Here is a 27,769-nt window from a genome sequence, read left to right as displayed (position 1 = left end):
AGGCATTGCGAAAGGTGGAAATCCCGCCCTGACGGCATTTCCTTCCAGAGGCTCTTGAAATCGCACCACACCAAGGCTGGGCTCAGAGAGCACCCAAGCGACACTGCAGGCAGGACAGGCGGAGGCAGGCAGCCAAGTGCCGCGGCACTCAACAGGTACCAGCAGGTCTCTGCCCAGGGTTTTGCAGTCAGCACTGGAGATGGCGTTCGTGCCCGATTTGGACACGCTGGAGAGCAGCAGGTAAGTGTGGCCATGCCAAAGGGGACAGTGGGGACACAATGCCATCCTGGTGCCATGATGGCCCTGGCTTCACCATCTCCCTTTGCCTTTCAGCCTGAACGAGGAGACATTTTATGGCCCAAACGGCCTCTGCCCACAGAAGGTAACACTGGAGTGGTGGGAACGGTGAGACCCCTGCGATGGGGAAGCTGGGCTCTCACCCCACATCCCCTGTCCTCCCCAGAAATCCCGCCTGGACTTGGAGGCAACATCACCCGGAGTGGACATCCAGGTGATGGTGACCAAGGCACAACCTGCTAAGACCTTTCGCCAGGCTGCCGTCCTTGTGGTGGCCGTGACCAAGCTCCTGAAGCAGCCAATGCACAAGGACTTTGCCGACAGTGACCTTGGGGCCTTCCTGGATGATATTTTTGGTATGGGGGAATGGTGTCAGGGGTATCACCCCAGCCGAGGGATGCTCTTGAGGGATGCTCCTGGACTGGAGAGCACTGGCATCTTCCTGACCATCCCCCTCTCCACAGAGCCCGTCTCCTTCCAGCAGATCAAGAGCAGCCATGCTGGGGCACCTGTCTACCGCTACACCCGCTCCCAGTCCTTCGACATTTTTGACATCGACCAGAAGTGCTTCGTGCTGGAGTCACCCACCCAGCTGGTGGCCCTGCACCTGCAGGGACCCTCCGCCGGGCGGAAAGGTGAGAGGATATGGTCCTGACCCAACGTCCCCATCCCCAACCCTGGGGCCACCCAGGAGCCACCCTACAGCCCAAGGACTACCCATTAACCCATCCCTTCTCTCTGCAGTGAAGCTCAACATCGCTCTGTACCGTCCCCGGTTATCACAGGGTGGCCCAGGGACCTGGCAGATGCCGGTGGCATTGGGCATCAAGGGCTACCAACTCTACCTCTCATGCGTGATGAGTGGTGCTGAGCCCATGCTGCAGCTGGAGGTGAGTGGGGGCCCCACTTGCTCCATCCCCTATGGGGTTGAGGGCTCCATCGCACCCTGAACCCTGTTTCACCCCCGGGTTGTAGGAAGCCGACATCAAAAGGGACATCGAGAGCGTGGAGCTGACCCGCTTCATCTTCTACCGTGTGGACAGCCTGCCAGAGAAGACAACGCGCTTCGAGTCAGCCGCCTTCCCTGGCTGGTTCATCTGCACATCCCTGCAGCCCCACCAGCCAGTTGGCATCACCAACCAGCCCGACCAGGTCAACATTGCCACCTACAAGCTGATCAGGCACTGAGGAGCCCCACACCCAACCCAACCGGCAGTCACCGGTTTTCAAGCTGTATGTACCGAGTACAACCCCCCCCACCAGGACCCTTGTCCTGCCCACCTATTTCAAGTGAAATAGCAGCTCTAGGCCCCGTGGGCCCGAGCCACCCTAATTTATACGTATTTATTGTGTCCGCCCCTTGCTTTTCATTTGTATGTATTGTGTTGGAAACGCTGGGGTCTTGTTATTGGGAATGGGGCTATTAGTGATGGAGTTGAAAATAAAAGATTTCCCAGGGAGGCATTGCTCAGCTCGTTCCTTTTGCAGGGGTTAAATGATGCAGGGGTGGTTTATGGATGGGAAAATCCCAGTTTCATCTGGTCTGGGGGACTCTCCAGGTCTCAGTGCAAAGCCCAGGGGCTGGGGTTGACCCCACAGCTCAGGGACCACCCTGGCTTGGTCGGCTGCGGTGAATGAGGAGACAGGAGGTAGCTTGATGCAAGCAAGATGTCGATTTATCGGTGATTCTTTTACATTTATATACGTTTCTGCCTTCTGCATGTTACACACTGATTGGTTAAATCTTAAGCGTGACCTACGCCGATTGGTTATCTTCTAAGACACCTCATTTAAACGATAGCTACTGATTAGTCTATCTTATTTTAGCAACAATCTCTATTCTAAGATTGGGGGGGGGGGGGGGGGGGCTACTCGACTTTGGTGAATAACAAAGTTCCTCATCAGCACTATACGTTCCCTCTTTGTCCTGCTGTATGTCCCTCTTTGTCCGTGGGGGTTGTCATTTCAACCGCTATGGCTCAAGAGTCTGCTGTTAACTTGTTCCTTTGTTGCCAGGGCTTATGCCCTACAAGTTCTAACACGTCTCCGTTCCTCAGGCTAACGGTGCTGGACTCTTGTCCTTGAGGCCTTGCCCTTCGGCCGGCCCCATGTAGGACCCTCTGCCACCCTGTCCCCATGCTCACCCCGCAGCTGGGTGGGTGGCTGGTGTGGGCATCCTACAGGTGGGGGTCACCTGCAGCTCCCAGTAGCTACCCAGGGCTGCCACCTCTGCCCCAGCCACTGCCACCACTCCAGCTCAGCACTGAGGCATGGCGGGGTGGGCTGTAGCGTGGCATGACATTGTGAGGTGTGGCGTGGCATTCCGTCACATGATGTGGCATGGTCTGGCATAGTGTGACATGGCGTTGCATAGCATGACAAGGTCTGGCGTGCTGTTGTGTGGCATGGCATGGCATGGCATGGCACAGCATGGTGTGCCACGGTGTGGCATGACTTGGCCTGGCATGTGATGCTGTGCCGTGGTGCGGCATGGTGCGGCATGGCATGGCCTGTCACAGTATGGTGTGGCATAGCATTGTGCGGCGCGGCATGGCATGGCATGGCATGGCAGAGCCTGCTGTGCCACACTGTGCCCTGGCACGGCGAGGCCTGGCGTGGTCTGGCAAGACATGGTGCCCCGCCCCCCCCGCCCCGCCCCGCCCCGCCCCGCCGCGCCCCGCCCCAGGGTAACTGCCGGGACCCGGGACTAACTGGCGCGCCCGCAGTTGCCGTGTCCCCGCCCCTCCGCGGCTTCGCCCTCGCCATTGGTGGGTTTGAAGGAGGAGGTAGCCAATGGGCGCGGCGCGGCTGTCAGAGGCGGCGGGCGGGAGGCGGCCGCGCTGAGGCGGGGGCCCGGCATGGAGCGGACAGGGGCGGCCGCGCAGGGTGAGCGGCGGGGGCCCAGGGGGTGCCGGCGCTCAGGGGCTGATGTGGGGCGGGGGAGCAGGCCGGGCTGGGGACGCCCCGCGGGGTGCGGGCCCGCGGTGGCAGGGGTGGTCGCTAGTGCCTGTGGAATGGGGGGGCAGGGGGCGATCTGGGGGCTGCTGGGCTGAGCGTGACCCGAGACAGGCCTGGGGGGCTCAGTGGGGCCGGTGGGCCCGCCGGGAGCAGGGGGGCAGGGGCAGAGTGGGGGGCTGCTGGGACTTACGGGGGAGGCTCGGGTGCGCGGGGTGGCCCGTGAACGGGCGCACCGATGTGGCTGGGGGGGGGTCGGGGCGCGCCTTGGGGTGCTGGGGACACCGGGGGTGCGGTGTCAAGGGAAGGGGGTGGCATAGGGGGCAGGCGGGGGGGCAGAGGTGCCCTCAGCGCCCTGGGCACGTGGGCTGTCAGGGGAGGGGGCGCTGCCCTGGGGCTGGGGTGATGCTGCCTCCAGCCAGGCCAGGCTGTCCCGCCGCGAGACGCCCGGTACCGCAGCCAGACTGGGGGTGTCACAGGTACCCCCTGCCCCACGGCTGCGGCGCTCCTCGCTTCTCCCACCCGCCTGTGTTAGCGGTGGGCTTGGCTGCTGTGGGGCACGGGCTTGCAGGACCCACAGCTGAAGCAGGGGCACGGGCAGCATCTCCCCTCTCCTTCTGCGCACTAAGCCCCACACAGCTGAGGTGTGAGCAGCGTCACGATGCCCTGAGGATCGGGGAACTCGGGTCTCTCTGTGCCAGTGAGCCCCTGGGCGATGTCATGTGCATGGAAACACTCTGGGAATTTGTGGGAACAGCATTGTCAGGCTTAGGCGGGGAGCTCAGGAGACCTGCACCGTTGTGCTGTGAATGTAAAAGAAATCCATTCTTACTGGTGCTCCAAATACCGGGGTTGTGGTGCGTGCACTGCGTTTTCCTACCATCTCTTTGCAGAGGAGCAGAGAAGACTGCTCCAGGAGCGCCCAGCAGCCAAAGCAAAGCTGAAATGCCCAAGTGCAAAGTAAGTCAGGTGGATGTCGGTCCCTTCTGACCCAAATCAGTGATTCTCTGAGGTACAGCTGACTCTTCTCAGCTTGCCAGTGTCTGCCTTCCCTCACCCAGCAATTCACTAGCGTACAGAGAATTGCCTCCTGCTAGTGCCAAGCACCAGTGCTGAGGCAGCAACTGGGGGCGACTCTGCCCCCACAGCACCCTTCAGAGTTGCTGGCAGCAGGAGCAAAGGGATGGCTTGAGTGCTGATGCTTCCAGCTGGTTGATCTCGTTCTCTTCTGGGTATTTTCTGAGTCTCCGTGAAGCTTTCTCAGCTCAGCTCTTGGCTCTGGCGGAACGTGCCTGTTTGCCAGCTTTGTAACTGGGCCTTGAAGAATGGGTGGTTGGAGTCTCACCCCTGCTTTTTACTGGCAGCTTTCAGTGGCCTTCTGGGATAGGTTAGTGTTAGGAAGGGGCATTTTCAATGCATTTAAAAGGAAATAGATACAACCACCTGTTAAATGAGTTACCTGGCTCTGGGACCCCTTCTCTGCCTTGCCCGGTTCTGCTGGACCCGGGTTGTGTGCAAATACACTGCTGTGAGTGCAGCCACCCGCTTGCAAGCTGTCAGTAGCAAGGCACTTTTTTTTTTTTCAAAGCTTTTAATTGAAACGGCTGATGCACTTGGCAAACCTGAACACTTCAAAGACTCCCTGTTACAGTGAGTATCATGATGTTGTAGTGCAAAGGAAGCCATAAAACTTCTCCATGGGGAGAGAGAAGATAAACGTAAGCAGGATCAGAGACCAGAAAAAGCAAATCAGTCCCTGTGGTCAGGCTCTGGAAAATGCCACTAGTATAACAGAAACGAGGTGAGAAGATTCACAATCTTTCTTTTTGGCATACTTATGTAGAATAGAGGACAATACCCAAAATCTCTGAGCTTTTTCATTGCAGGAAGATATCTGCACAGGCATCAACCTTCCCTAACTGCTGAGCTGTTCCCTAGCTCCAGAGCCAGAGGGGTGGGGGAACCCTGCAGCTGGCTGCTGTCAGAGGGCTGTCATTCAGGGAGGAGGACAGGGTGGGGGAAGCTGACAGCCAGGGTTGCTGCCCCACTTCCCAGCTTCACTACCAGTGCCTGGGGCAGCTGGGAGGCTGGTGAATCAGCTGCTGCAGTGCTGCGGCTCACCGTGGCAGAGTAAAACCTGGCCAGTGCACTCCAAGACACTGCTGTGACCTGCAACACTGCAGCAGCTGACTCGGATGCACCTCAGCTGTCTGCAGCACCTGGGGGGGGGGCAACTCGGGGCACTAGCCAGCGGCAGCATTGGCATCGGCAGGAGGCTCCAAACTATTGCCTGCCAGGGCCCCCTGCCTGCAGGAACTGTTCTGGTTACTTTTGTTGTCAGTGGAAGCTGTAAGTTTTGTGGCAGCCTTGGATGGCAGCGTTTTGAGTTACTCTTCTGTTGCCCCACAAAAGAAAAAAAAATTAATGTGGTACTTCCTTGACAGCTTTTTGATTTACAAAAGCTTCTTGTAAGCTGTGACTGAGACAGCCAGCACTGTTTTAGATATTTAACCTTTTCTGCAACTGCTGTTAAATAACCTGATGTTTTGTCTGACTTCCTACAGACCCTTTTTAAAGCAGCAGATGAATCCCCTGAATCCACCCTTAAAACCACTTTATAAACTACAGCATGTAAGTAGAAATCTTTTGAGTCTGATTTTGTATTTCATGCTTGAAGTGCGAGTCTGGGTGGAACAGGGTACCCAAATCACAGCAGTGAGTTCCTGGTCCCAAATGGGGTCAGATTGATAAACGGCTAGCAGTAAGTCAACTGCTTATTTTTCAGAGGATCTTTGTGTGGGAAACTCCTCCTCTACCCATGTGCTGGTGGGTGTTGTGTTATTGTTCTGTTGACAACTGCTTTGTCACCACAGGCCTTTGTGTGGATGTCCCCTGGGCTAGGGGGGTTGTGGCAGGAGTGAGCTGTCAGGGTCTGATCTGTCTTGAGTTCTCCTTGGGGCTGAGGTTCGCTTTGTCTCTCCAGGTTGACAGGAACAAGGAGGAGGCTTGCAGAAATGTGGTGAAGGGCGCTCAGAGAGATGGCAAGCTTGGTGCCATATCTACGCAGCATGCTGGCCACGCTGCTCAGCAGAAGTCTTCTAATACATGCCAGAGAGCCACGGTGGTGCACCCAGAGCAACCAAGGAAGAGTGTGAAGCTTCCCACAGGGCTCATGCCAAGCATGAGCCATCCTACACAGGCCAAAGGGAGGCTCCCAGCTTCAAACTCTGGTTACCTAAATCCGGGAAGGAACGAGAAGCCTGCACAGGAGACTGTCACTGCTGCAGCACCTCAGACTGAAAGTATCGATCCCCTTCCTGGGTCATTTTGCTCCCTAAATGAGGGCCTGCAGGACAAGCTGGTGTGCAACAAAGAAAACATCCGAGCACAAGCCTCTAACCACCCTGTACTGAACAGAGTTTCTCAGTCTCATGGAAACAGTCTTGGTAACAGGAAAGTCTTGACTCACAGGCAAAGCTCAGCTACGATGTCAAGAGCCATCACTGGTCCAAGGGACAGAATTAATAGCCGCCAGGCTAAGGGAGAGCCGATTCGGGATAAAATCAGGAATACTTTGCCAGGCTCAGAGACTGTATCTCAAAAACTAAGTATCAAAACTCAGCCGTTACAGTCCTGTCAGTTACTTACTCCTTCTACTAATTCGCTACATAAAAACCCAGGAGTAAACCAGGAAAAGACCAATATGGCAAAGCAACCCATGGGAAATCCGCTCGGCACACTTCCAGTTGGAAGCCTTAAGCGCCACAGTAGATCCCCCCAGGTGAACAGATCTTCCACAAAGCCTCCAGCCTCCAGCCGGCCCCTGGGGACCACAGACCCGAAATCCAGCCTGAAAACAGCTGGCCCTGTGCAATGGCAAAGACCTGTGGCTAGAGGGGAGGCAAACGGGAAGGACATGAAGATGGTGCCTCCAGGAAGCACTGCGGCATCCCGAGTAACAGTGCCCCCAAACCAGCCTCGCGGTGCACACTGCTCCAAAATTCAAGCAATTGAGACCAATTTTAGTAGGAGAGAGAGGCTTAAACCAGAGCTGCCAAAGGCAAGCCAAACACAAAGGGTACAGGCTACGTGTGTTCCCAAGACCCCATCAGCTGCAGATCGTAAGTAAGTAGCAGCTCTGGCTGACTTGTCTTCACCTCCAGGGGACAGCAGAGTTTAAAATGTTTAACTGGGTGAACCAGGGTCCAAAGTCCCCTTATTGGTGAACACTTGTTTGGGTGTTACGCCTCAGAAAAGAGGAGGGCGAGGATGGGATTTGGTGGTACCCTGGGTTCCTCTTCTGCCACTTAAGCAAGCCAGAGGAGAATGTGCAGGTGCTCACCTCTTTTCCTTTCAAGGGAATATAAAGAATATTTATAAATATCCCCTAAAATTTACGAGGATTTTCCTTTCCCAACCTAGAGCTTGGATGTGTTTTTAAGATAGAGCAGCTGAAGTTGGCTAGAGGGAGAGTCCAAGGGAAACAGTAGCCCGGCAAGTGCTGGCAGTCTGCTGGGGTGGTAACAGTGGTCCCTTGGTCCTTTGACAGGGAACAGCTGGAGGAGTGGTTGGCATCCAAAGGCAAGGCATACAAGCGGCCACCTATGAAGCTGCTTCAGAAGAAGCCACTGGAGCTGACCTGGAGAAATGTCAAGGAGAAAGAGAAGCAAGAGAAACAAGAGCAGCTAAAGCAGCTCTGCCTGGAGAAGATCAACAACACTCTAACTGAGTGCCTGAAGCTCGTTGAGGAGGTGGGAATGGGAAAGGAGCTGCTTGAAATGGGCTACTCCTGGAGCATCCAAGGAGATGAGGGCCACATCCCCCCAACAGCACAGAGGAGTTTGAAGCAAGCATTCTTGCTTACTTGGCTGCAGTTGCCAGAGGGTAACATCATGTGCAGGAAAAGTAAAAGTCCTCATGGAGTTATGGATAGGCCAAAGTCATGCAGCAAGGTGCACTAATGGGGAAAAGGGAGCGATACGTGGTCACAGCGCTCACGTGTGTTACTGCTGGTGTCCTGGCAGCTGCAGCAGGGATTTCTGTGGCAGCAACATGTGCCAATTGAGCCTGCTTGAGGTATGTCCCTGGTGGACCTCACAACTGCTGTGAAGTGTCACTTCTGGGAATGGCGGCTACTGGCCCTGCTGCAGGGTTCAGTGGCCCTGGTAGTGCCAGCAGTGAGGAGTCTATCCATCGTCATTCCTCTGAAATACTAGACTCATTTTATCAAGGGGAAAATAGAGGCAGGAAAGCTATTATCTGTCCACAGTCGCATAGAAGGCTTGCAAAAACACTTCAGACCCTTCCTAGAGAGTGGTGGGACAGTGGTTATACGCTGACAGCTTCCCTGGTGTACGCCTCTGGCCCTTGCAATTGATGCCTTTCTCCGGGATCTTGTCCTTCTTGTAGGGTGTCCAGGCAGAAGAGATCTCTGCAGTGCTGTCCCACGTTCCCCAGGCAGAGAAATTTGCCAAGTTCTGGATCTGCAAAGCAAAACTGCTCGCCCGGAGCGGCCCTTTTGATGTGGCAGGGTTGTACAAAGCAGCAGTCTGCGCTGGTGCTGTGGTGAGTGAGGCATGCTTCTCTTCAGTAGCTCCCTGTGTTCCCCTGCCTCTGCGCCAGCTAGTTTCCTTGAGATCCAGGGGCTGGACTTTGTCATGACTTTAGCAGCAGTAGTCGCTGGTGAAAAAGCTGTTTAGAGCTGCTGGTCCTGTTTTGTCCCATAGAAACACCTTTGACTTTAAATCAGCTGAACAGGCACTGCCATGTGGGCACAAACAGGGCCAGGGGAAGATGTGCACCGTGCGCCGTGTCAGCTGTATCTGGAAGCAGTGTGACAGCAGCTGTGCGCTGGTCTGGGCAGCATAACTGCAGCATCTGTTGGGATTTAACCATGCAGGGTGGACTCCTGCCCAGCCGTGCCTGTGTGCTGACAGAGCTCACTTGGAGAAGGAAAATCCTGCAGCCTTTTACTGCTGTCTCCAGCATAGGGTGTCATGATGCAGCAAAATCCTTTTGTCCTATTCATTTGTAACTCTGGTCTCTGCTCCCAAGCCAGCTGTGCCTTGACCCGCATTCTGCTTTTCCTGCAGCCACTCCAGGAGCTCAGAGAAGTTGTCCTTGATATTTTGAAGGCTGCAGATCAAACATCAGAAGGTAACAACATGTGCGTGGGGGGGCTGGCTGGCAGGCTGGAGTGTGGGCAGGCTCAGGTTCCCTGCTGCTGTAGCAGGGAAGCAGCATGGTTTGCAGTCTGTCCCAGCACCCCTTGTCCCTATTGACTTTGATGGAGACAGAGTCTTTTCCTCTCCTGTCAGGGGAAAAGGCTGAGCAGCCCATTCCTAGAGAGCCTATGACGCCTTGCCCAAGGGAGATGCAGCAGGTGGTAGCAACACCCTGCCTGACAGGGGTGTCCTCGACTAAGCTGCCCATCTCCATCAAGTTACAAGTTACATCTGCATCCAGGTAAGGTTGGGCCACCTGCTCCTGGCAGCGAGTGCCCTCTGTGCCAGCACTCCTCTGCAGGGTTTACCTAAAGGCTCTTGTCCTCTCTGCAGAGGAAAGGAGTTGCTGGAAGCCCGGGAGCTGAAATTCCTGACACCAGTGCGGCGCTCACTGCGGATAGACCGTGCTGGGAGCCACTACCCAGCGATGCTGAAAGACCATGACCCTGTGGTGTCATCCCTCAGTGAAATCATGGATGCTGAGGGGGAGACTCAGTTCTTCTTCAGGAAAAACAAGGCTTTGCCAGAAGTGGTGGAGCTGGAGGGTTTGAGTTCGTATTCCCCAGAGTGCTGCTGAGGGATTCCCAGCAGGGTGGGGGCTGCCTGCTCCCATGTGCTGCCTTACACACAGCACTGACTTCTCTTGTTGCCTCACAGATGTGAGTATGTTGGGGTGGTGCATGCTAAGCCTGTTTCAAATATGTAAGCACTAGTTTAAATAAATAAACACTTGTGGAAGAGGTGCAGCGTGGCCTAGTAAGTAGTGTGCAAGGTTGGAGACATGGGCTATGTCGCCTGGGGCTGCCCTTGGCTCCCTCTGCTGTGATGCACACACCTGATTTTCCCGCTGCAGGATAATGGCAGTCAGACTGCAATGCTCCAGGTACCTTCTGGTGTCTTGGAAATGACGTCCTGAAGGATTCACTGCAGAACTGTGTTGTGCCCTACCTGGACACCACGTGGATGCTCTCCACTGAGAGGCATGCACGGACCCAGTGTCTTGAGTCCTTGTGCAGCAGCGCTAGCTATGCCAGACTGGGGAGGTGCTGGAGGGGCTGGGGTACCTGAGGGACTGCAGCAGCTTCCACACAGGCTGCTGAAGGCAGCACATGCAAGGGGTGCAGAGGTCCTTGGGATGCAGCAGGCCAGGCTCCCAGACCCCTGGGCACGCCTGGGGGTCCAGGATGGGGCAGCTGAGCCTCATTGGTGCACATGTGGCCCCCACAGCAGCACCCACCCCCACACCCCTACCTCCCAAGAGCTGTCCTCACACCAGGGGCACAAGGCACCTGGTGCAGGGCTGGTTGCTGGGGGTTGGCACAGTTTCCCTGCTGTGAGGAGCAAAGTGGTATGGATGCCAGGAAGGGTGGAGGCAACCTTCCTGTCCTCAGCAAGCAACGGCCCTGTCCTCATCCCACCCTTTTGCTGCCTCCTGACGCAGCCACCACCACTGTTGGCTCAGCATCTTTACTGAGGAAACTGTGACGCTGGAAGAAGTCTTGGAGCAGTATCTGGAAGACCTGGTGCAGGTCTGGCTGCAGTCTGGGGAACAGGGCCAGGCCCCCTCCTCTGGGGTGCAGAACAGTGCTGGCAGGAGGGGGGTGGCCTGGGACTGCCAGGGACTCGCAACTGTCCCAGCTGCTGGCCGAGGATCTGGGAACTGCCCTTTGTCCCCACCTCTCAGGCTCAGGGGCAAAGGTGTTTCCATTTAAAATAACCGATTCTGTGTCTCTGTGGTGCCAGAAGTTTGAATGTCTTTTATAAAGAGAAAAGGGTAGAAAACAGAAGTGGGCAACAGCCGGCAAAAAGGATTCCCAGGGAGCAGCAGTCACCTCCAGAGTCCTCCTACACTTCAGCAACACCCCCCCACCTCTGCCCCAAGCTGGACCACGGCACCCGGGGCAGGAGCTGCTGCAGCCGCTGAGCGGAGCAGAGGGTTTCCAGTGGTACACATGTTGCTGGTTCTCCCCAGTGCTGGGCCACCCTCAGCTGGCAGCCAGCTGACTGGGAGAAGCAGCTGGTGCTGGGGGGCCCATGAGTGCAAGTGGGGGCACCGGGCAGCCTGTGGGCTCTGTGGGGCCCCTCTCCCGGCACAGCAGGGAGAAGGGCACCATTACATGGAGAGAGGCGTGATGTGGGTGGTGGCTGACCACAGGTGGCTTCGGTCAGCCAGCTGGTGGCACAAGTGTCCTGGGGCCACTGAATGTCCTTCTGGGGGCCAGCTTGGCTGCTGTTGGCACTGGGGTAGGTTCAGGCTTCTCCATCATCTTCCTCCTCTCCGCTGGAGTCCTGTGGGACCCCAGCAACCTGAGACTGAGATGGGGGCGGCTGAACGGGCACATGGCCCCACCAGCACTGGGGGGTTGGTGCTGGCACTTCCATGCCTTTCTGCTCCTCTGTCCCCTGCCACCCACCTGCTGGCCAGAATGGCCATGCTGGGCCAGCCAGGGTGCAAGGGCTGTGCCACCTTCTCCAGTATCCAAGCGGCTGTGCTCCACTGTTGACTCGTGTGCCATCTGCAGCAGGCAAAAGGCTTGCAGAGAGGGGCCATCACCAACCAGCTAAGTGGTTGGGTGCCCCCCAAACGCCACCATGAGCCCTGTACCCCCTTAGGCAGGGAGGGAAACTGAGGCACAGCAGGGGCTGGGAGGTGCATACCAGCACCGGGGGTGCCCGGAAGAGGTAGCTGAAGGGGTAGTAGAGGAAATTGATGAAGGAGGCGGCATACAGGTCCGCATAGCGCATCAGCTGGTTGGCAAAGAGTGTCTGGCGCGAGCCGCAGCGGAACAGGCTGCCCATCTTCCCGTAGCACATGTCCATCTCGTGTGTGACTTTCTGTGGGTGCAGCAGGACGGTCAGGGCACCCAACACTCCCCAGGGGGAGATCAAGGGGTGGGGGAGGCTGAGCTGTGTGCGGGCTGGGACGCTGACCCAGGCATCACCTGGATCCGACGCTTGATGGAGCTGATGTCTGGGCGCTCACTACTGCCACTATCCAAGTGCCTGGAGTGGGAGAGACCCGGCTGAGGGCTCGCCTGGAGGGTCCCCCACGGGTGCCTGCATGCCTGCACACACCTGCACCCCAGCTAGTGCCTCCTGCCCACCCCATGCCCACTCACTGGTACAGCTCTGCCAGGAAGAGGTCCAGGCTCCGCAGCTCCTCAAACAGCTCTGCAAGGGCAACGGGGCCAGCTCAGTGTGGGCAGTGTCCTCCACTGCCCAGCACAACCAACACTGGGTGTCAGGGCACACCCCACTGGGGCTGGTTTTGCCACCAAGGCCAGGTAGGAGGGTCCAGGCCATCTCCCCCAGCTGGGCTCAGCTGCATTCCTGGCTGGGCAGGGTCCATGTCCCTGGCTGGGCACTGCTCACCGCTCTTCTCGGTCCAGACCTGCAGCTCGCGGGCCAGCTCGGGCACCACCAGGAAGGTGCGCCAGCCCTGACGCTTCTTGGACTTGAGGATGTCCCCAAAGATGTGGTCCCCCATGTAGAGGATGTCTTTGCCCTTCACACCCAGCAGGTCACACACCACGTCTGAGGAGCCTGCAACAGCCAGATGTCACAACGATGGCACAGGCACGTCCCCCATGCTGCCCATGGAGCCCAGCCAGCCGCTCACCACCAGAATAGACAGCACAGTGCTGGAGCGGGCCGGTGTACGTCCCGATGCGCAGCTTCCCCGTGTCCTGCAAGACAAGAGGACTGGGGGGGTACCATTACCTGTGCCTGCCTGCTGCCCACCCAACAGTGAATCCCCCCCTGCTGTGCCCACAGGAGCTCCTGCAGTGCCCAGCTGGTGCCCACTGCCCCAGCCAGCCCCGTGGCAGTGGAGGGGTTCCCACCGTGTTGACTTGGCGCAGGACGGTGCCCTCCGCAAAGAAGAGCGGCTTGCGAGTGTCCACCACAATGAGGTCAAAATAGGATCGCCAGGGGCGCTGCGGGGTCTCAGCCTGCCGAGTGTTGGGGTGGGGGGTGTCAGCGAGGGGCTACCGATGGCACCCTGAACCCCCAGCTCAGCCCACACAGCAACAGGCTCACCTTGTCGCCATCGCTGAAGTCGAACAGGTAGGACATGATGGCCTGCAAGGACACCCAACGTCACTGCCACCGGCCCCAGGGAGGGCAGACCCCTGCCTGTGCTTGGCACCCCCTGCCCCAGGGCAGGCTGGACCTGGGGGTGGGGGGACAAACACAGACACCCTCTACTCACGTCGGTGTAGTTGTAGTCGCTGTTGGTGGCCAGAAAGACCTTTCCCACCTCCTTCATGCGGCTCAGCAGCAGCGGCACGCGGGGCTGGCAGGGGGCAAGTCAGTCAGGGGCCAGGGGGGGATGGTGGGGTGGTGGGCACAGGGACTCAGCTGAGGGACCAGAGTGGGGAGGGGTCCACAAATACTCACGTCCTTCACCACGTATTTCTCCAGGTTCTCCAGTGTCTTCTCCTTCAGGCAGCCCTGCAGAGGGGACAGATGGGTCTGGCCAAAGCGTCCTTGAGGTGGTGGGTAGGGGGGCATCCCCAGCACTCTCAGCATCACACACGCAGACGCGCACACCCCACTCCCCCACCCCCAGCAAACCGCCCCCAGCCGACCGCACCCACCGAGAGGTGGACATGGTCCATGGCCTCACGCACATCCTGGAACATGCTGCGGAAGGACATGAAGAGGTTCCCATGCTTGTAGCCAGTGTCGCAGCTGCAACAGTGGAGAAAAGGGTTGTGGGGTGTGGGTGTGGGGCTGCGTGTGTGTGAATGGGCTGCCCCGCCAAGGGGAAACCCCGCCACACCCCCACAGATCCAAGCCCCCATCCCCCAACTCCGCCTTACTTCACATATCTGGAGCAGTTGGTGAAGAAGTCCACAAGACAGGCATAGAGGTGGGCCTCTGCCAGGGAGGGGACTGTGAGATGGGACACAGGGGGGTGGCACCCCACAGTGGGGAGGGGGCAATGGGAGAGGAATTTCTCACTCACCTGTGAGGTTGAAGAGCGTGTTGAGGATGTGGAAGCGCTTCATGTCATCCCGCTGGATGAACTTGTTGGGGTAATAGTGCAGGATTTCAGCCCTGGGGAGGGAACACAGAGCTGCACCCCACACCGAGGGTCCCCCCCCAGCCCCCAGAGTGGGGGTCCCAGACTCACCCCTTGAGGAAGCGGAAGCCATGGGCACAGACCAGCAGGTTCCCGTGGGAGTCCACCTTCAGCAGGTTCCCGTACAGGGCATCGAATACCAGCCCCCTGCACCGCACACCCCATCAGCGGGTGGGGGTCCCACCAACACCCTCACCCTGTGCTCCCCCCTCACTCAAAAAACTCACCGGGTGGGGAAGGTGGGGTCGTACTTGTAGGCGAGGATCTCATGGGGGTACCCAATGGAGACGAGGTGCTCCAGCAGCAGGGTGAAGGCAAGCTCCTCGTAGTCAGGGGACTTGTACACTGCACAAGGACACAAGGACACAAGTACAGGCACAGGGGGTGGTGTGGGCAGGGGCTGGGGTGTCCCACCAACACCCACCCCCACCCCCCCAAAAAAAAAAAAAACAAACCAACAAAACTCACTTGCCAAGGTGTAGTCCATGTCAAAGCCGAAGCACTTGATCTTCTCCAGCGCCAGGCTCCGGTTGACGAAAATCCTGGGGGTGACCAGGGCAGGGGGTGGTTATGGGGTGAGGGGGTGACTAGGGCTGAAGGGGGGGTACAGAGGAGGGGACAGGTCCCTGTCCCCCCATGCCCCGTCCCTGGCCAGCAGCCCTGGGGGGGGGGCGCGCCTGCCCTGGCCCAGGGGCCCCACAACGAGTTATTGGAGCAGAAAAATGGGCTTTTGAGCTGGAAACGGAGCCGGGTGTGGGCACACGGCAGGGAAGGGGGATGGTGGGCCCCCTCTTTTGGCCTGCCCCCCCGGCGTATCTACATGGGGGGTCCCTCCCCAGGGCCTCTCCTCCACTCCCCCAAGGGTCCTCCCTCGTACCTGCACCCCTGGGGTCCTTCCCTCACGTCCTGCCCCCCCCCCAAAGCGCCCCCCTTCCCCCACAGCTCCAGCGCCTGCTGCCCCCGCCCCAGCGCCCCGGGCCCCACCGGTGCTGGCAGTCCCTCCGCAGCGCACGCGTGTCGCCCGGGGCCGGGGCCGGGGCCGGGGCCGGGGCCGGGCCCAGGGCCGCCGGCGGACCCTGCTCCCCCTCGCTGCCCATCGCCGCCGCCTCCGGCCGCCGCCACTTTAACGGGGCCCGGCGGGCCCGCCCCGCCCCGGCCTCCAGCCCCGGCCCGGCCCCCCCGGGCGCAGGGAGAGGGGCACCCCGGGGTGGTGACGCTCAGAACGGGGCAGTGTGTCCCCCTTGCGGACCCCCACGTGGGGCAGCGGACCTCCAGAGGGGCTCCCCTCGGCCCGGCCCGTGCGCCCCCCCGGCAGTGGCCCCCCCGCGGTGCCCGAGCCGCCCCCCCGGAGGAAGCGCCCTCCCACGGCCGCGGCCCCGACGGCGCCAGGAGCGGCCGCGGGCGCCCGGCCCGGAACCCCCGGGGCCGGTGTTTGCCCAGCGGGGCCGCGGGCAGCGAATCATTAACCGGGGTCAAGGACCGGCCCCGCCGCCGCCCCGCCGGGCCCCCCGGGCGGGGGCTGCAGCCGGGGGGGGCTGCGCCGCACCGGGGAGTCCAGCGCCAGCGGCCACCCGCCCCCAGCCCCTCACGCCGAAGGGACAGGAGGGGGCACCCACGTCCCGTGGGATCAGCTCAATCCCGGGTGAAAACGCCGTCCCCTTCCCCGTGGGCCCTGCCGCAGGTCCCCGGCCCCGCAGGGCTCCGCGGGTCGGATCCCCACGCAGCTCCATGAGGCGCATCCCAAACCCCACGGGGCACGTTCCCGAGCCCACACGTGCCCACAGGGCTCACCCCCACCCCCCACCCGCGGGGACCCCCGGGGTGCAGGGTACGCCCCGCCCGCTGCAATCACCTGCAGCTCTTGCAACACCCCGGTGCCGACCTGCTGACGTGGGTCCCCGCGGCCGGCCTTGGCCGAGCCCCCGGGACAGCCCGGAGCATCCCCGGGACACGGCGGGGTGGGGGGACGCGGCAGGAGCAGCTGCTGCCCCAAGGCCCGGAGGGGGCATAGGGCTAGTGACAGGGTCAGGAGCTGTCCCCAGATGTGGGGCCCCGATAACCTCCCCCCCGCCCCCCGGCTCGGGGCTGAGGCGCAGCCCGGGGCTGTTTACGGCCAACACGTGGGGCCGTTATCAGCAGCCGCAGCCCCGCTCCCTCCCAGGGTGTGGGTGCCAGAGGGCCAGGACACAGGCCGTGGCACAACACACCACCCGCCCCGGGGTCCCCCGCTCGCACACCCCAGGCCCAGGACCACAGGCAGCACTGGCGTACAAAGGAAATCTTTACTGAGTCTGAGGCAGCAGCGGGGGAGGGGCAGGGGCTGTCCCCCAGCGAGCCCCGAGCAAGATGGTTGGGCAGCATCTGGTGTCTGCACTGCAGCAAGGGAGGCAAAGCCAAACGGCTCGGACCACGGCGGGGACGGGAACGTCCCACAGCCCCCAAGCCCACCCCGGCTGGGCAAGGCCCAGCCCCAGTCCTTACACGTGGAGGAGTCACTGCCAGAGGATCTTATTTTTGATGATTTTAATTAGGAAAAGTGGCCTCCCATAACCGCTAATCTAAAACTACAGCACAGCAAGGCAGTCATCCCAAGGGCAGGCACAGTGCTGCACGCCTCCCCTACTAACTTAGCGCCAAGACATTTAAAAAAAAAAAAAAAAAAAAGAAGATACTTCAGTGACAACACTATGCAGCACTGAGGGAGCTCCATGCCACGGTGGGACGAGCCTCCCCCGCTCCTGGAGGGGAGGGTGGCAGCAAGGAAGCAGGAGCAGCGTGAGCCTTCAGGATCGCATACTTGAAGACAGCCATGATGGCAGCACTGATGAGACCCGAGATGGGGACAGTGACAAACCAGGCCATGAAGATGTTGCGGAAGAGGCGCCAGTCCACCGCCTTCCTGGAACGCAGCCAGCCCACCGAGACCACAGAGCCCACCTGCCCGAGAAGCCAGGGCACAGCTCAGCATTGCACTCTGCCTGCCACCCCCCAGCCCTTCCCAGGGTGCCAAAGGAAAGCCACAGCCATGGGGCCAGGGGTCTCGCTCCAGCCCTTGGGGACCCAGCAGACCCCAGGCAGAGCAAGCAGGGTGAGGAGCTGCCACCCCAGGGCAGCAGCGGGGACAGGGCACCGAGGCACCCAGGTTCTTATGGCCGCTCAGCAGAGCCCAGGGGTCCAAAGAGGTTTTACTACCTCACTGAGTGCCCCCTCACCCAGGGGCCTCCCCCAGCCCTGGGCAGCTGCCACTCCACACTGAGAAGCAAGTGGCAGAGCCAAAGGCCAGCTGGAAGCCCAATCTGGGACCTCCTCCACAGCTCAGCCTTATTAGCACCAGGATTTGGGGAAAGCCCGGCTTGCACAGAGCCAGTACCATCCCCCTCCTACCTTGCAGTGGGTTGTGCTGATAGGGAGGCCAACATTGGAGGCGATCACCACCGTCAGGGCAGATGCCAGCTCAATGCTGAAGCCACTGCAAAGAGAGAAAGTGCATGAGAACCTGGGCACCAGACACCCTGCGCTGCTCAGCCCAAGCCAGAGCTGGGACTGCTCTCCCCGGGCAGACCCTGCAGAGCTGGGTCAGCTCCTCACTTGGCTCTCCAGACCCCCAGCAGTCCCAGACTGATACACACACACACACACCCCCCGCCCCCGAGGGATGCGGGAAGGTGTTACAGGGCCACACATAACCCAGCTCCACCACCCAAGCAATGAAACCCCCAACAGAGAACGGAGAGGGGCTCCAGGAGCAGGATGCAGCTCTAGGGCTGCCTGCAGCCTCCCCCCGCCCCAAGGCGGACCTTACCTCGATGGTGTGATGGGAGTCAGATCCTTCCCCATTGTCTGGATGACTCTCCTCCCCCAGACCCACAAGCCAATGCAAATCCCTGCACCTCCATAGAGCAGCAGCCAGATGGGAGTTGCCACTTCACCTGTCTGATAGACCAGGTAGAGTGCAACCAGGGGCCCTATGGCATTGCTGGAAGAGAAAGGAGAGCTGGTCTAGAAGGCCAGAGGCTTTGGGCAAGATGGGCACCAGCCCCAGTGCGCAGCCCCACCGCTCCTGCTGACTCAACTGACCTGACATCATTGCCACCATGAGCAAAGGAGCCAAAGCAGGCTGTGAGGATCTGCAGGAACTGGAAGAGGAGGGACACCTCAGGTTTGTCCTGGTCGTGCCACTCTTCCAGGGAGCTACTGCTGCCTTTGTGGTCACTGACTCCCGTCTCCACTTGGGCAGCGCTGAGATCCACATCAGCTGCCGGGTGGGCATCTGCCACTGCATTGCAGTAACTAGTGTAGCTGTCCATGCGGACTCTCTTCTTGGTGTCCGCCATGGGCCAGGTCAGCTTCTCCATCTCCTCCACCTCCTTGGCCCGGAGGGAGTCCAGGGGCATGCCACAGATAGCCATGGTGTAGGAGGTGTAGCTGTTGTTGCGCCGCAGGGGCTTGTCCCCCGAGTCCCCCATGCAGTCCCCCATCTTGGCCAGGTGCAGTTTATGCAGCAGCTCCTTGTAGAGGCCAGAGTCCTTGTGCACGGTGTGGTACTGGTACTGCCCACTGGAGCTCATCTGGTGGCCCACGGCCTGGTTGAACTGGACGAGGTTGCCGTTGGGCAGCCGCATGGCTCCTGCCAAGGGAGACAGTGGGGGTTTAGCACCCAGGGGTACCTGGGGTGAGGGAAAACCACGCTGGCACCCTACGTCACCCCCCACACCCGCTCACCGCTGTCAGTGCTGGTTTCCTTCAGGTCGAGGCTGGGAAGCCTCTCCTGCTCCGGGGCCTCCTCCAGGTCCCCCAGGTTGAAGGAGACTGTCCTCTCCTCCACCACTGCCCGGTGGGGTGCAGCTGACCCCACATCAGCAACGGGGCTCTTGGTATCACCCAGGGGCACCCGGGGCTCGTCGTGGTCCTCCTTGGGGCTGATGTTCTTCTCCATCAAGGGGCTTTCAGAAGGACTTGATTTGATCTCACCTACGAAGGGAGGCAGCTGCCATCAAACCCCTTCCCGACACCAGGAACCAGCCCACACCCCTCACCACTCGGATTTATGCCAGCCAAATAAAATTCACGGCTTCGCCCCCATCCTGAACTTTGGAAACTGCTGGGCAGTCGCACCTTGTCCCAGGCACAACAGCCAAACAGTCCCAGGCCAGCTCATCTCCTATTTTTAGGCCCTACCCACCCACACCGGGTGTGGTGAGCACCGTTATGGGGCTTTTATGCAGCAGAGGTTCCTCTTCAAGCCATGTTTGTCCCATCTCCATTCCCGGCAGCCGTGGGATGCTCTGGACCTGCTTCTGGGCAGCTGCAGCCTCTGAGCCTGGTGGGAAGGTGCCCAGAAGAGCCCAGCTCCTCCACCAGCCCACGAGCCCCAGCCCGCTGGGAGGACTTGCCCGCCTGGGCTCCTCTCCAGCACCCACTGGTGGGTGACAAACCCAAACCGGAGCCGGTCCCCACCTCCCAAGGGCAGCCTGGTTTCCTGTCCCACTGGGAGAGCCAAGCCAGCAGCACCAAGCCCTGCATACTGAGGCTGCTACACCCCCTCTACCAGGAAAAGCATGTTTTCTCCAGGTGAAAACATGAGATGAGGTCAGCTCCTTCAGACAACAACAAAAACCCACTTCCTTGTCACAAACGTGACCATCTTCCACCCAGTTTGCTCACTGCGAGGGCCAGGCTGTGGCCTCCAGCCCCTCGCCCTGGTATCAAGCCTCTGCAGAGCCCACATCCCCCTGCACCAGCGCCGCCCCACAGCAGAGCGGGGCTCTCCAGCAGGCAGGGGAGCCTGGCTGGCAGGCAGGAGTTAAGCCGAAGCTTGAACAGCTGGAAGATTGTCAAGGGCAGCCATAAAGCTGTTAGTCACACCCCAATTACACCAGTCTGACAAGGACACTGGTTATCCCCTCATCTCCAGTTCTGCAAGTGCCCCAGACTGCACACAAAATTTATATGCAAGACCACGCACAGACTCCAGGAGAGCTGCCTGTACTTTTCAGGAGGCAGAGCTCGGGACTGCTCTTTTGGATGCCTTTCAATTTTTTTTTTTTTTTTTTTTTGCTACAGGGAAAGGATTTCATCAGCTTACACAGCTTTAAACTTGTGATCTGCATCTGCCAGGCCAAAGACCGATCAGCAGGTATGCAGAGGATTAAAGGTTACGCTGGTTAACAGGCTGGTTGTCTCCTGCCTTCTCTTCTTTCTCTATTAAGCAGTGAAATCAGGCTGTTTAATATTGCCTGCTGTCCGGCGCAGCCCAAGGAGAGGCTGCCTTGCTGAGGGATCAGCTGCCAGGCACCACTCAACAGCACAACAACTACTTCAAGGGGTATTCTGGGGCCTCGGGGAGCCGCTTGCTGGTATTGCTGCGGGGTAGGTGCATGCAGGTCCAGCTCGATGGGATGTGCTCCAGTGACTCAGAGTTTGCAGAGCAGCTTAAGCTCTAACTGAAGCTGAGGATCCCTGCTAGTAACAGCCCTGGGGCTAGTGAGATCTCCCACTGGGAAAGCAACTTGGTTAGTTCAAGCACACCCTTCCCCAAGGGATTGCAAAAAGGGAGGCATTACTTACGTTCGATTTTCTTCTTCATTCTCGGACATACAAAGAACCAGACGACGAGAGCACAGACAACAGCACTCCCCGCCGAAATTAGGAGGATACCCCACAGAGGAAGTTTGTCAAAGCCCAGCACTAGGAAATAAAACAACGGATCTTTGAAAACCTCCGGGCAAAAGCCTCCTTCACGTATGACTTTGCTCTTCCCGGCACGGGGACTCCATCACCTGCAACATCCCTGAGCTAATGTGCCTGCCAGGGAGAAATGCCATTGGAAAGCCAGCACTGGCCACAATGAAACCAAGCGCTTAACTTGCACAGAAGCCCCCCTCCCCCCTAGTTACAGTCTCCCCCACCCAAAAGCTGGTCTTCCACATGGGCAGACACTTTCCCCTCCCTCCCGCAGCCAAACCAAATCAGGGACTGGTGCGTGCCCTGAGCAGAGACAGGAGACAACTCACAACCCTTGTCTCCTCTCTTGCTGCAATGTCAAAGAAAAAAAACAACAAACCACCCAGCACGGCTGCTGCAGCAGCAGCACCACTTCCCCGTCAGGGAGAAGACATGCAGGACCTGGGCTGCTCCCACCAGAGACCCAGTAACTCCTCCCGCTGCAGGGGGAAGATGGTTCTCCTGCTCCTGTGTCCCTCGGAACTTAAGCTCAAGTTTCAAGGCATTTGAGGTGTTGCGTGACCCAGTTACAAGCACTCTCACATGCAGTGGCTTTGCATTAGAGAGCCAGCTGCAGCCGCACCCTGAAGCCCCCCCCCCCCCCCGGGACTATCAGGTGCTGTGACCGACCACTCGGCTCCCCTATTCCTGCTGCAGGCGATACCCGACTGCTCTTAACACACCACCAGCAACGTCACAGCTACTCTACCCACACGTTTGCCTACTCGTTTACAGCGAGCCTGGCTCCCTGAAGGCTACAAGCCCTGCATTTAAGCGGCACAGAGCTCCCCCAGCTCTCCTGCAGCAGAGGGCTCAGGATAAACATGAATCCACCTTGGGGGTGGCCAAGTGATGAAGTGATCTTGGAGCAGCACCGCAGCAGCCTCACCTTCTCCCCCAGGCTGGGAAGCCAAGGAAAGGGAGGCCGACTTCCCTCCAGAACATTTTCCAGCCACTGTTTACAGAGGAAACCCTGCAGAGCCAGGGCTGACTGCTCTCACCCCACCTCCGGCAGCTCCTCCACAACAGGAAACCGATGCTCAGACCAAAAGCGGCTCACACCAAGTCATCCCGACAGATGGAGCTTACGGAGCCTCCAGCTCCACAGGCAACGCCACCCTCCCCTGCCAAGCCCTCTCCTAGTCCTGCCCGCGACATGTCCCCCTGCACAACAGCCAAACAAGCATTTCAATTTGGCCTTTCAGACTGAAGTACAAACTCCTCTTATCGGTACAGGTGCCAGCTCTTCTTGCCAGGGATAATGAGTTTATTCTGAGGGACAAAGTGAATCGGGAGGCACCGCCTCCATCCCTGCTCCTAGTCTTGCTAGTGGCAGCCCGAGGAGTCTCTTCAGCTGCAGCCGGGTACCTGAGCTTTAGCACAGGTAAGAGAAGGCAAGAGGAAGCCAAGTTATCTGCTAGTCCTGTGCAGTCTAAGGAGAAAGGTCTGGAGGGGTTTAGTTTGAGCAGCTCTCTTTGGCTGGGCAACTATCTAGCCCAGAACTCAGCGCACACTAGCCTGCAGCCTTCTGTAACTGGCACAGGCCAGCCACCTCCTAGGAGATTTCAGCCCTGTAAAGCAAAAAGGGGGTAAATCGTGCATTTAACGGAGGTTTTGTAAAGCACTTAAAAGTTAAGGTTCAATTTTTCTGACATGTACTTACAAGGTGCACCGGTGTACATGATGGAGAAGAGGTTGATCCCCACGGTACAGGCATAGAAGACTGGCAAAGCTCGCAAACCGTTGGGAACAGGATCTGCCTGCAAAACAAGGATCAGTGCTGCAGAAAGCCAGACCTCGAGGGCTGTGCAGCTGTCGGAGCCACCAAGCAACACCCCCTTCCCAAAAGGGGGTCTGCACCTTCAGTCAACTGCTGACAGCAGCTCAAACACCACGCTCCTGCAAGCTCTACCAAAAGCCAAAGCTCCCAACAGCTTCTGGATAATAACCCACGGGGCTGGCACTGTCAGACCACCCCAGCAGCCTGGGGACAGAGAAGGTGGCAGAACACTAGGGATCCCATGAGGCTCCCCAGCGACCAAGAACAGGAACAGCCAAGTGTCCCACCACTCCAACGTGGAGCATCTCCTCTCTGCCTGCAGCTAGGGGCTGCCCTGCTCCTGAACCCTTCCTAAGGCTCTCCAGCCTCTGGCTGCATTTAGGTTTTCTTTCAATTCCCCAGGCCCTTTCAGACAAAATAGTCCGTTAGACAAAGCCTTTACCTCTTTCCAGCCGACTTGGACAAAATAGGAGTCCATTACTCACAAAGCAGCTTATTTGACCACATACCTGCACAGAGAGGCCCTCACCCGAGCAGCAGGAGGACTTAATCTCCGCTGCTGCTGCCCAGCAATCAGGGTCTAGCATTGGTACAAACACACCAAGCCTTACCAAATGCCAAGCAGGACGGAGCAACCAAACTATTCAGCACCAGAATGAAGCATGACAGGGCCAGCCCAGCTCTGAAAAGCCAGTTACGCAAGGTTACTCTGACAGCAGTGACGCTAAATTGTTTTAAAGGGCTGCCAGGTAGAGAGAACAGCAGCGATAAGATCTGAACATCTCTTGAACCAGAAAGACTTAGATCTAGGATTTAAAATAATTGAAGTTAACCTCAAACATCCAGATGGAAATGCTCCTCTGTACAGCTGGCTGGGTAACCCTGCTCTGTGCTAGCAGCATCCTGTGCTCCACGGTAGTCAGCATCATCTCAGAAGGATGAGCCTTAACACTGCCACCTCCATTTCAAGCAGCTTTGGGTGCCCGATACCTCTTCCTGGGCTTTCGGACACTGCCAACAGTGGGAGCGTCTTCCTGGAGCCAGCCCAGGTGCCTCTCACTGTACCTGGGGAACACGCTCAGCCCAGGTGCCTCTCACTGTACCTGGGGCCCCAGATGGGAGGACAGGACAGTCTGCGCAGCACCAGGGACAGTTGTGGCCCTCCTGCTTTAAATAAAGCCATCACTGTTGGTCATTACCTTCACCTGCAACCTGACACACGAGGAGGTTCTGCCTTGCACCAGGCCTTAGGAAAAGCCTGACAAGCAGGTCTGACCTTATCAGTTCTGGGCTACTTCCCTACCTGGGAATTACAGCTGCTTTTGCCAAGGCCAGGCCCACGTGTTTTGGAGGAGGTGAAGTGCTGCCTCCCCACCTCCTGGGCTCCACATCTCATTTTCCCACCCCTTCAGCCCTTCCCAAAGGAGTCCTGAAGGGCTCACCCAACTGTCAACGCAAGGATGGATGTGCCTGGAAAAACCCTGGTGCATGGAAGCCACCCAACCAGTGCAATGGGCAGACAAGGGAGCACCTGGGAGCCCCAAAAGCCATCAGAAAGCAGAGTGGGCAGCTCTTACCTTACGGAGGATGAACCTCCGGACAAGGAAGAAGAGGACAGCAGACATGATGCCTGAAAGGAGGGGCGAGATGAACCAGGACAACACTAGGAGAGAAGAGGCACAATCAGCATCCCACTGCTGGAAGGGGAAGCCCAGGGGGCACATGGAGGCCATCACATGAGCCGGGCTTACCGATCTTTAGCAGCTCGGACCACTTGACACCTTCTTGCCCTTTGGCCACCAGTGAAAAGCCAATGGTTGCTCCAACAATGCAGTGGGTACCTGAAATGGGGAGCCTCAAGAACGAAGCCACCAGCTGCCACACAGCAGATCCTGGAGCAGGAGGAGAAGCCTGGTAAGAAAGCCATCACCGGGGCACCCTGGGGTACACTGCTCCCCCATCTTGCCCCCCCCCCCCCCTCCTCACCAAACATGGCACTGATCGAACCCGCCATCAGCAGCTGCTGTGTGGAGTTGTACATCTCCACATCAATCAGTCCCTTCCGGATGGTCTCACTGACTTTGGCTCCCAGGAGGACGGAGCCCAGCGTCTCAAAGATGCTGGCGAGGATGCAGGCTTGCCGGAGGGTCACAACCCCCGAGCCCACCGCCGTGCCGAAGGAGTTGGCCACATCGTTGGCACCGACGGAGAAGGCCAGTACAAAAGCGATGATGAAGCCCAGGACCAGCATCCAGAGGAAGTCCTCCATGGGGAGGGGTGGCGCCGTGGGGGTCGGGTCCATGGTTTGGGGGGAGCTGGGCGAGGTACTAATAAATTAGGTATAAAATTAAATACAGCGGGGGGTGGTGGAGTCGCTATAGGGCGTGGGGTGGCTCCCCCGTCCTACGGCCCCGGCGGCCGCGGGGACTGGGGACCGGATTCCGCGCCATGGCCTGCGCCGCTCTTCATCCTGCGGGAGAGACGGGGCTCAGCGGGGCCGCTGGGATAACGGCCCTTCCCGCGCCCGGTAACGGCCCTTCCCGCCGCCATGTGCCCGCCCCACCCCCGCCCAGCACCTTCGCCCAAGGCCACCGCTCACCGGCAGGGCCGGGCCGGGCCAAGCCGCACTCACCGGGAAGCTGCCAGGAAGGGCTGAGGCCTGGGCGTGTCCGCACCCGCTCTGTGCCCGCACCGCACCACCCCCGCCCGGTGCTGCCGCCGCCGCCCTTTAACGGCTCCCGCCGTCACACGTGACCTCCGCCCCGCCTCTCCCACCTGACGCCAGCGCCGCGCGAGACCGCCATTGGCCCGCTCGTCGCCGGGGCGGGGCGGGGCCGCGCCGCCATTGGGCACCGCACAGCGCAGAGCCCCCGCCCCGCCCCCGCCCGCCGCCGCGCCCCCGCGCGGGCAGCGCGCCCCGACACCACGTGCGCGCTCAGTGGCGCCCCGAGCGGAGCGGGGCGGGAGAGCCCGGCACCGGCACGGGACGTCACGGCCAGACCCAGGCACCAGCACCGGCACCGGCACGGGACGGCCTGACAGAGGCACCGGCACCGGCATGGTCTGGTCTGACACAGGCACGGGGTCAGCTCCAGTGCAGCCTGGCGCTGGCCTGGCTCAGCTCTGGCACAGTTTGGCCCTTGTGTGGCACAGCCTGGCACAGGTGTGGTCTCTGGCCCGGCCCGGCATGGGTGTGGGGCTGGCTCAGCTCTGGCACTGCCTGGCACGGGTGTGGGCTCAGTTCTGGCAGGGTCCAATATGGGTTTGGGATCGGCTTGGCTCCAGCATGGATTGGCATGGATGGGCAGAGGTGTGGGCTTGGCTCCAGCATGGTCTGCTTTGGGTCCATGTGGGTCTGGCCCCCGTCCGGCACGGTCCAGCATAGCCCCAGCGTGGCCCTGGCACGGCTTGGCACCAGGCACAGCACTTGTGGCACACCGGCTCGGGGGGCACCGACCCACAGACCACCAGACCGGCACCATGGTACAGCCAGGTGCTGCTCTGGGCTCTGAATCTGCATCGCACACAGGCTGTGGGCCAGCACCCAGGAGCAGCACCAGCCTGGGGGGCACCTGGCCATGGGGGCATCCCCCTTGCCCTGGAGCACAGCCCAGCTTTCCCCCACCAGCAAAGGCCCCATTCAGGGACCAAAACTGAGTCCCACCAGAACCAACTGCCGCACTTGGCCTGCGGGATCTTGTGAGGTCCCAGTGGATTCATAGGTCCCCCCAGCCCCCCTGCCTGGGTGGCACAGCCAGGGTGCACCCCTGCATGCTGCTGGTGCACCCACCCCCCATGGACATGTGTGCACACACAGCCCCCATGTACACACACGCATGCTGAGTGCACACATGTGCCCCCAGGAGGGCCAGTGCCCATTCCCACTTTGGGGTGACCATTGCCTGGCAGGAACCGCGGCTCAGTGGGCAGAGCCACGATGTTCCAGCCCCAGGGCAGTGGGTCAGCCTGGCATGGGGAGCTGGGGTGGCCGGTGGGTGGTTGTGTCCATGGTTCATCGGCTCAGTGCCGGCTGGGGCTGGTCCGTCACAAGCTGCTGCACTGCTGGGCTGCCGGTGACGTGGGCCTGTGGATGGCACCCGGTGGGGGAAAGCGTCCGGGGTGCCCTGGCCCTGCTGCCCCACTGCCCCTGTGTCACTGGGCCAGAGTCCATCCTGTGTCCCTGCAGGCCCTGTGTCCCCAGCTACATGTGGTGCTGGGTGTGCGGAGCTGCAGCGTGGCCCAGGGTGGGCCTGAGGGGTGAGGGGGCGCATGTGCCTGGAGCCTGGGGTCCCCTTTCCTCTCTCAGCCCCCTGAGGAGGCAGTAGGGGATCAGCCCGCACCCTTACACCATCCCTGTCCTGCATTCCTGTCACCCCTGGGTGGCCCCATCTGCCCTAGATGGGCGAGTCTGTGGGGGAAACTGAGACAAGAGCCCCTGGATGAAGCTGGCAAAAAACATGGCCTGGGCTCCTGGATCCCATCCCCCTGCACCCCCAAAGCTGGGAGAGCACCGAGGTGCATCTGCATCCCTGCAGGGGCAGAGGCAGCCTGGGGGTGCATCGCTGAGCACGTGGGGTGCAGCACAGAGGGTGTGGGATGTGAGGCTGAGCGCTGAGAAGTGTGGCACTGAGCATAGGGGGTGCAGCAGTGGGCACGAGGTGCAGCACTGAACAAAAGGGGGTGCAGGGCTGTCGCGACGGAGGG

General features: G+C 59.6%; 3 protein-coding genes across 12 annotated transcripts; 1 reads left to right on the top strand and 2 right to left on the bottom strand.

Annotated features, from left to right (window-relative positions):
- Positions 1-20,733, top strand: LOC308055884 (interleukin-1 receptor antagonist protein-like). 7 transcript variants are annotated; one of them, XM_080370456.1, is made up of 10 exons: positions 3,082-3,183; positions 3,882-4,212; positions 4,841-5,053; positions 5,817-5,883; positions 6,236-7,377; positions 7,802-8,003; positions 8,662-8,817; positions 9,345-9,408; positions 9,570-9,717; positions 9,810-10,216. In XM_080370456.1, the coding sequence occupies exons 3-10, from the start codon at positions 4,950-4,952 to the stop codon at positions 10,051-10,053; spliced, it is 2,127 nt and encodes a 708-aa protein (XP_080226582.1). In that variant the 5' UTR covers positions 3,082-3,183; positions 3,882-4,212; positions 4,841-4,949; the 3' UTR covers positions 10,054-10,216. The 7 variants fall into 7 exon arrangements, with proteins under 7 accessions (XP_080226587.1, XP_080226586.1, XP_080226583.1 ...); XM_080370461.1 differs by lacking the exons at positions 7,802-8,003; positions 8,662-8,817; positions 9,345-9,408; positions 9,570-9,717; positions 9,810-10,216 and adding exons at positions 1-240; positions 334-382; positions 464-653; positions 762-932; positions 1,042-1,187 and having other exon boundaries at positions 1,273-3,183; positions 4,841-5,883; positions 6,236-6,317; XM_080370457.1 differs by lacking the exon at positions 4,841-5,053 and having other exon boundaries at positions 3,077-3,183; positions 4,146-4,212.
- Positions 11,214-16,336, bottom strand: LOC308055886 (cytosolic purine 5'-nucleotidase-like). 4 transcript variants are annotated; one of them, XM_080370466.1, is made up of 18 exons: positions 15,547-16,335; positions 15,031-15,104; positions 14,790-14,907; positions 14,614-14,709; positions 14,446-14,537; positions 14,300-14,357; positions 14,075-14,168; positions 13,875-13,928; positions 13,687-13,770; positions 13,515-13,556; positions 13,319-13,426; positions 13,096-13,162; positions 12,849-13,019; positions 12,596-12,647; positions 12,419-12,479; positions 12,135-12,311; positions 11,891-11,992; positions 11,214-11,789 (listed from the first exon to the last, which is right to left on the bottom strand). In XM_080370466.1, the coding sequence occupies exons 1-18, from the start codon at positions 15,657-15,659 to the stop codon at positions 11,727-11,729; spliced, it is 1,626 nt and encodes a 541-aa protein (XP_080226592.1). In that variant the 5' UTR covers positions 15,660-16,335; the 3' UTR covers positions 11,214-11,726. The 4 variants fall into 4 exon arrangements, with proteins under 4 accessions (XP_080226592.1, XP_080226589.1, XP_080226590.1 ...); XM_080370463.1 differs by having other exon boundaries at positions 11,214-11,992; positions 15,547-16,336; XM_080370464.1 differs by lacking the exons at positions 14,790-14,907; positions 15,031-15,104; positions 15,547-16,335 and having other exon boundaries at positions 11,214-11,992; positions 14,446-14,506.
- SLC20A1 (solute carrier family 20 member 1) lies at positions 16,826-25,825 on the bottom strand. Its single transcript, XM_080370462.1, has 11 exons — positions 25,698-25,825; positions 25,052-25,535; positions 24,817-24,957; positions 24,643-24,728; positions 22,949-23,045; positions 21,130-21,249; positions 19,285-19,533; positions 18,640-19,189; positions 18,365-18,538; positions 17,947-18,031; positions 16,826-17,499 (listed from the first exon to the last, which is right to left on the bottom strand). The coding sequence occupies exons 2-11, from the start codon at positions 25,365-25,367 to the stop codon at positions 17,248-17,250; spliced, it is 2,070 nt and encodes a 689-aa protein (XP_080226588.1). The 5' UTR covers positions 25,368-25,535; positions 25,698-25,825; the 3' UTR covers positions 16,826-17,247.
- Between the last annotated feature and the right edge of the window lie 1,944 nt (positions 25,826-27,769).

This window comes from Falco punctatus (genome assembly GCF_963210335.1).
Source record: "Falco punctatus genome assembly, chromosome: 20".
In the NCBI taxonomy this organism is placed as follows: domain Eukaryota; kingdom Metazoa; phylum Chordata; class Aves; order Falconiformes; family Falconidae; genus Falco; species Falco punctatus.
This window is presented reverse-complemented; position numbering and strand designations above follow the sequence as displayed.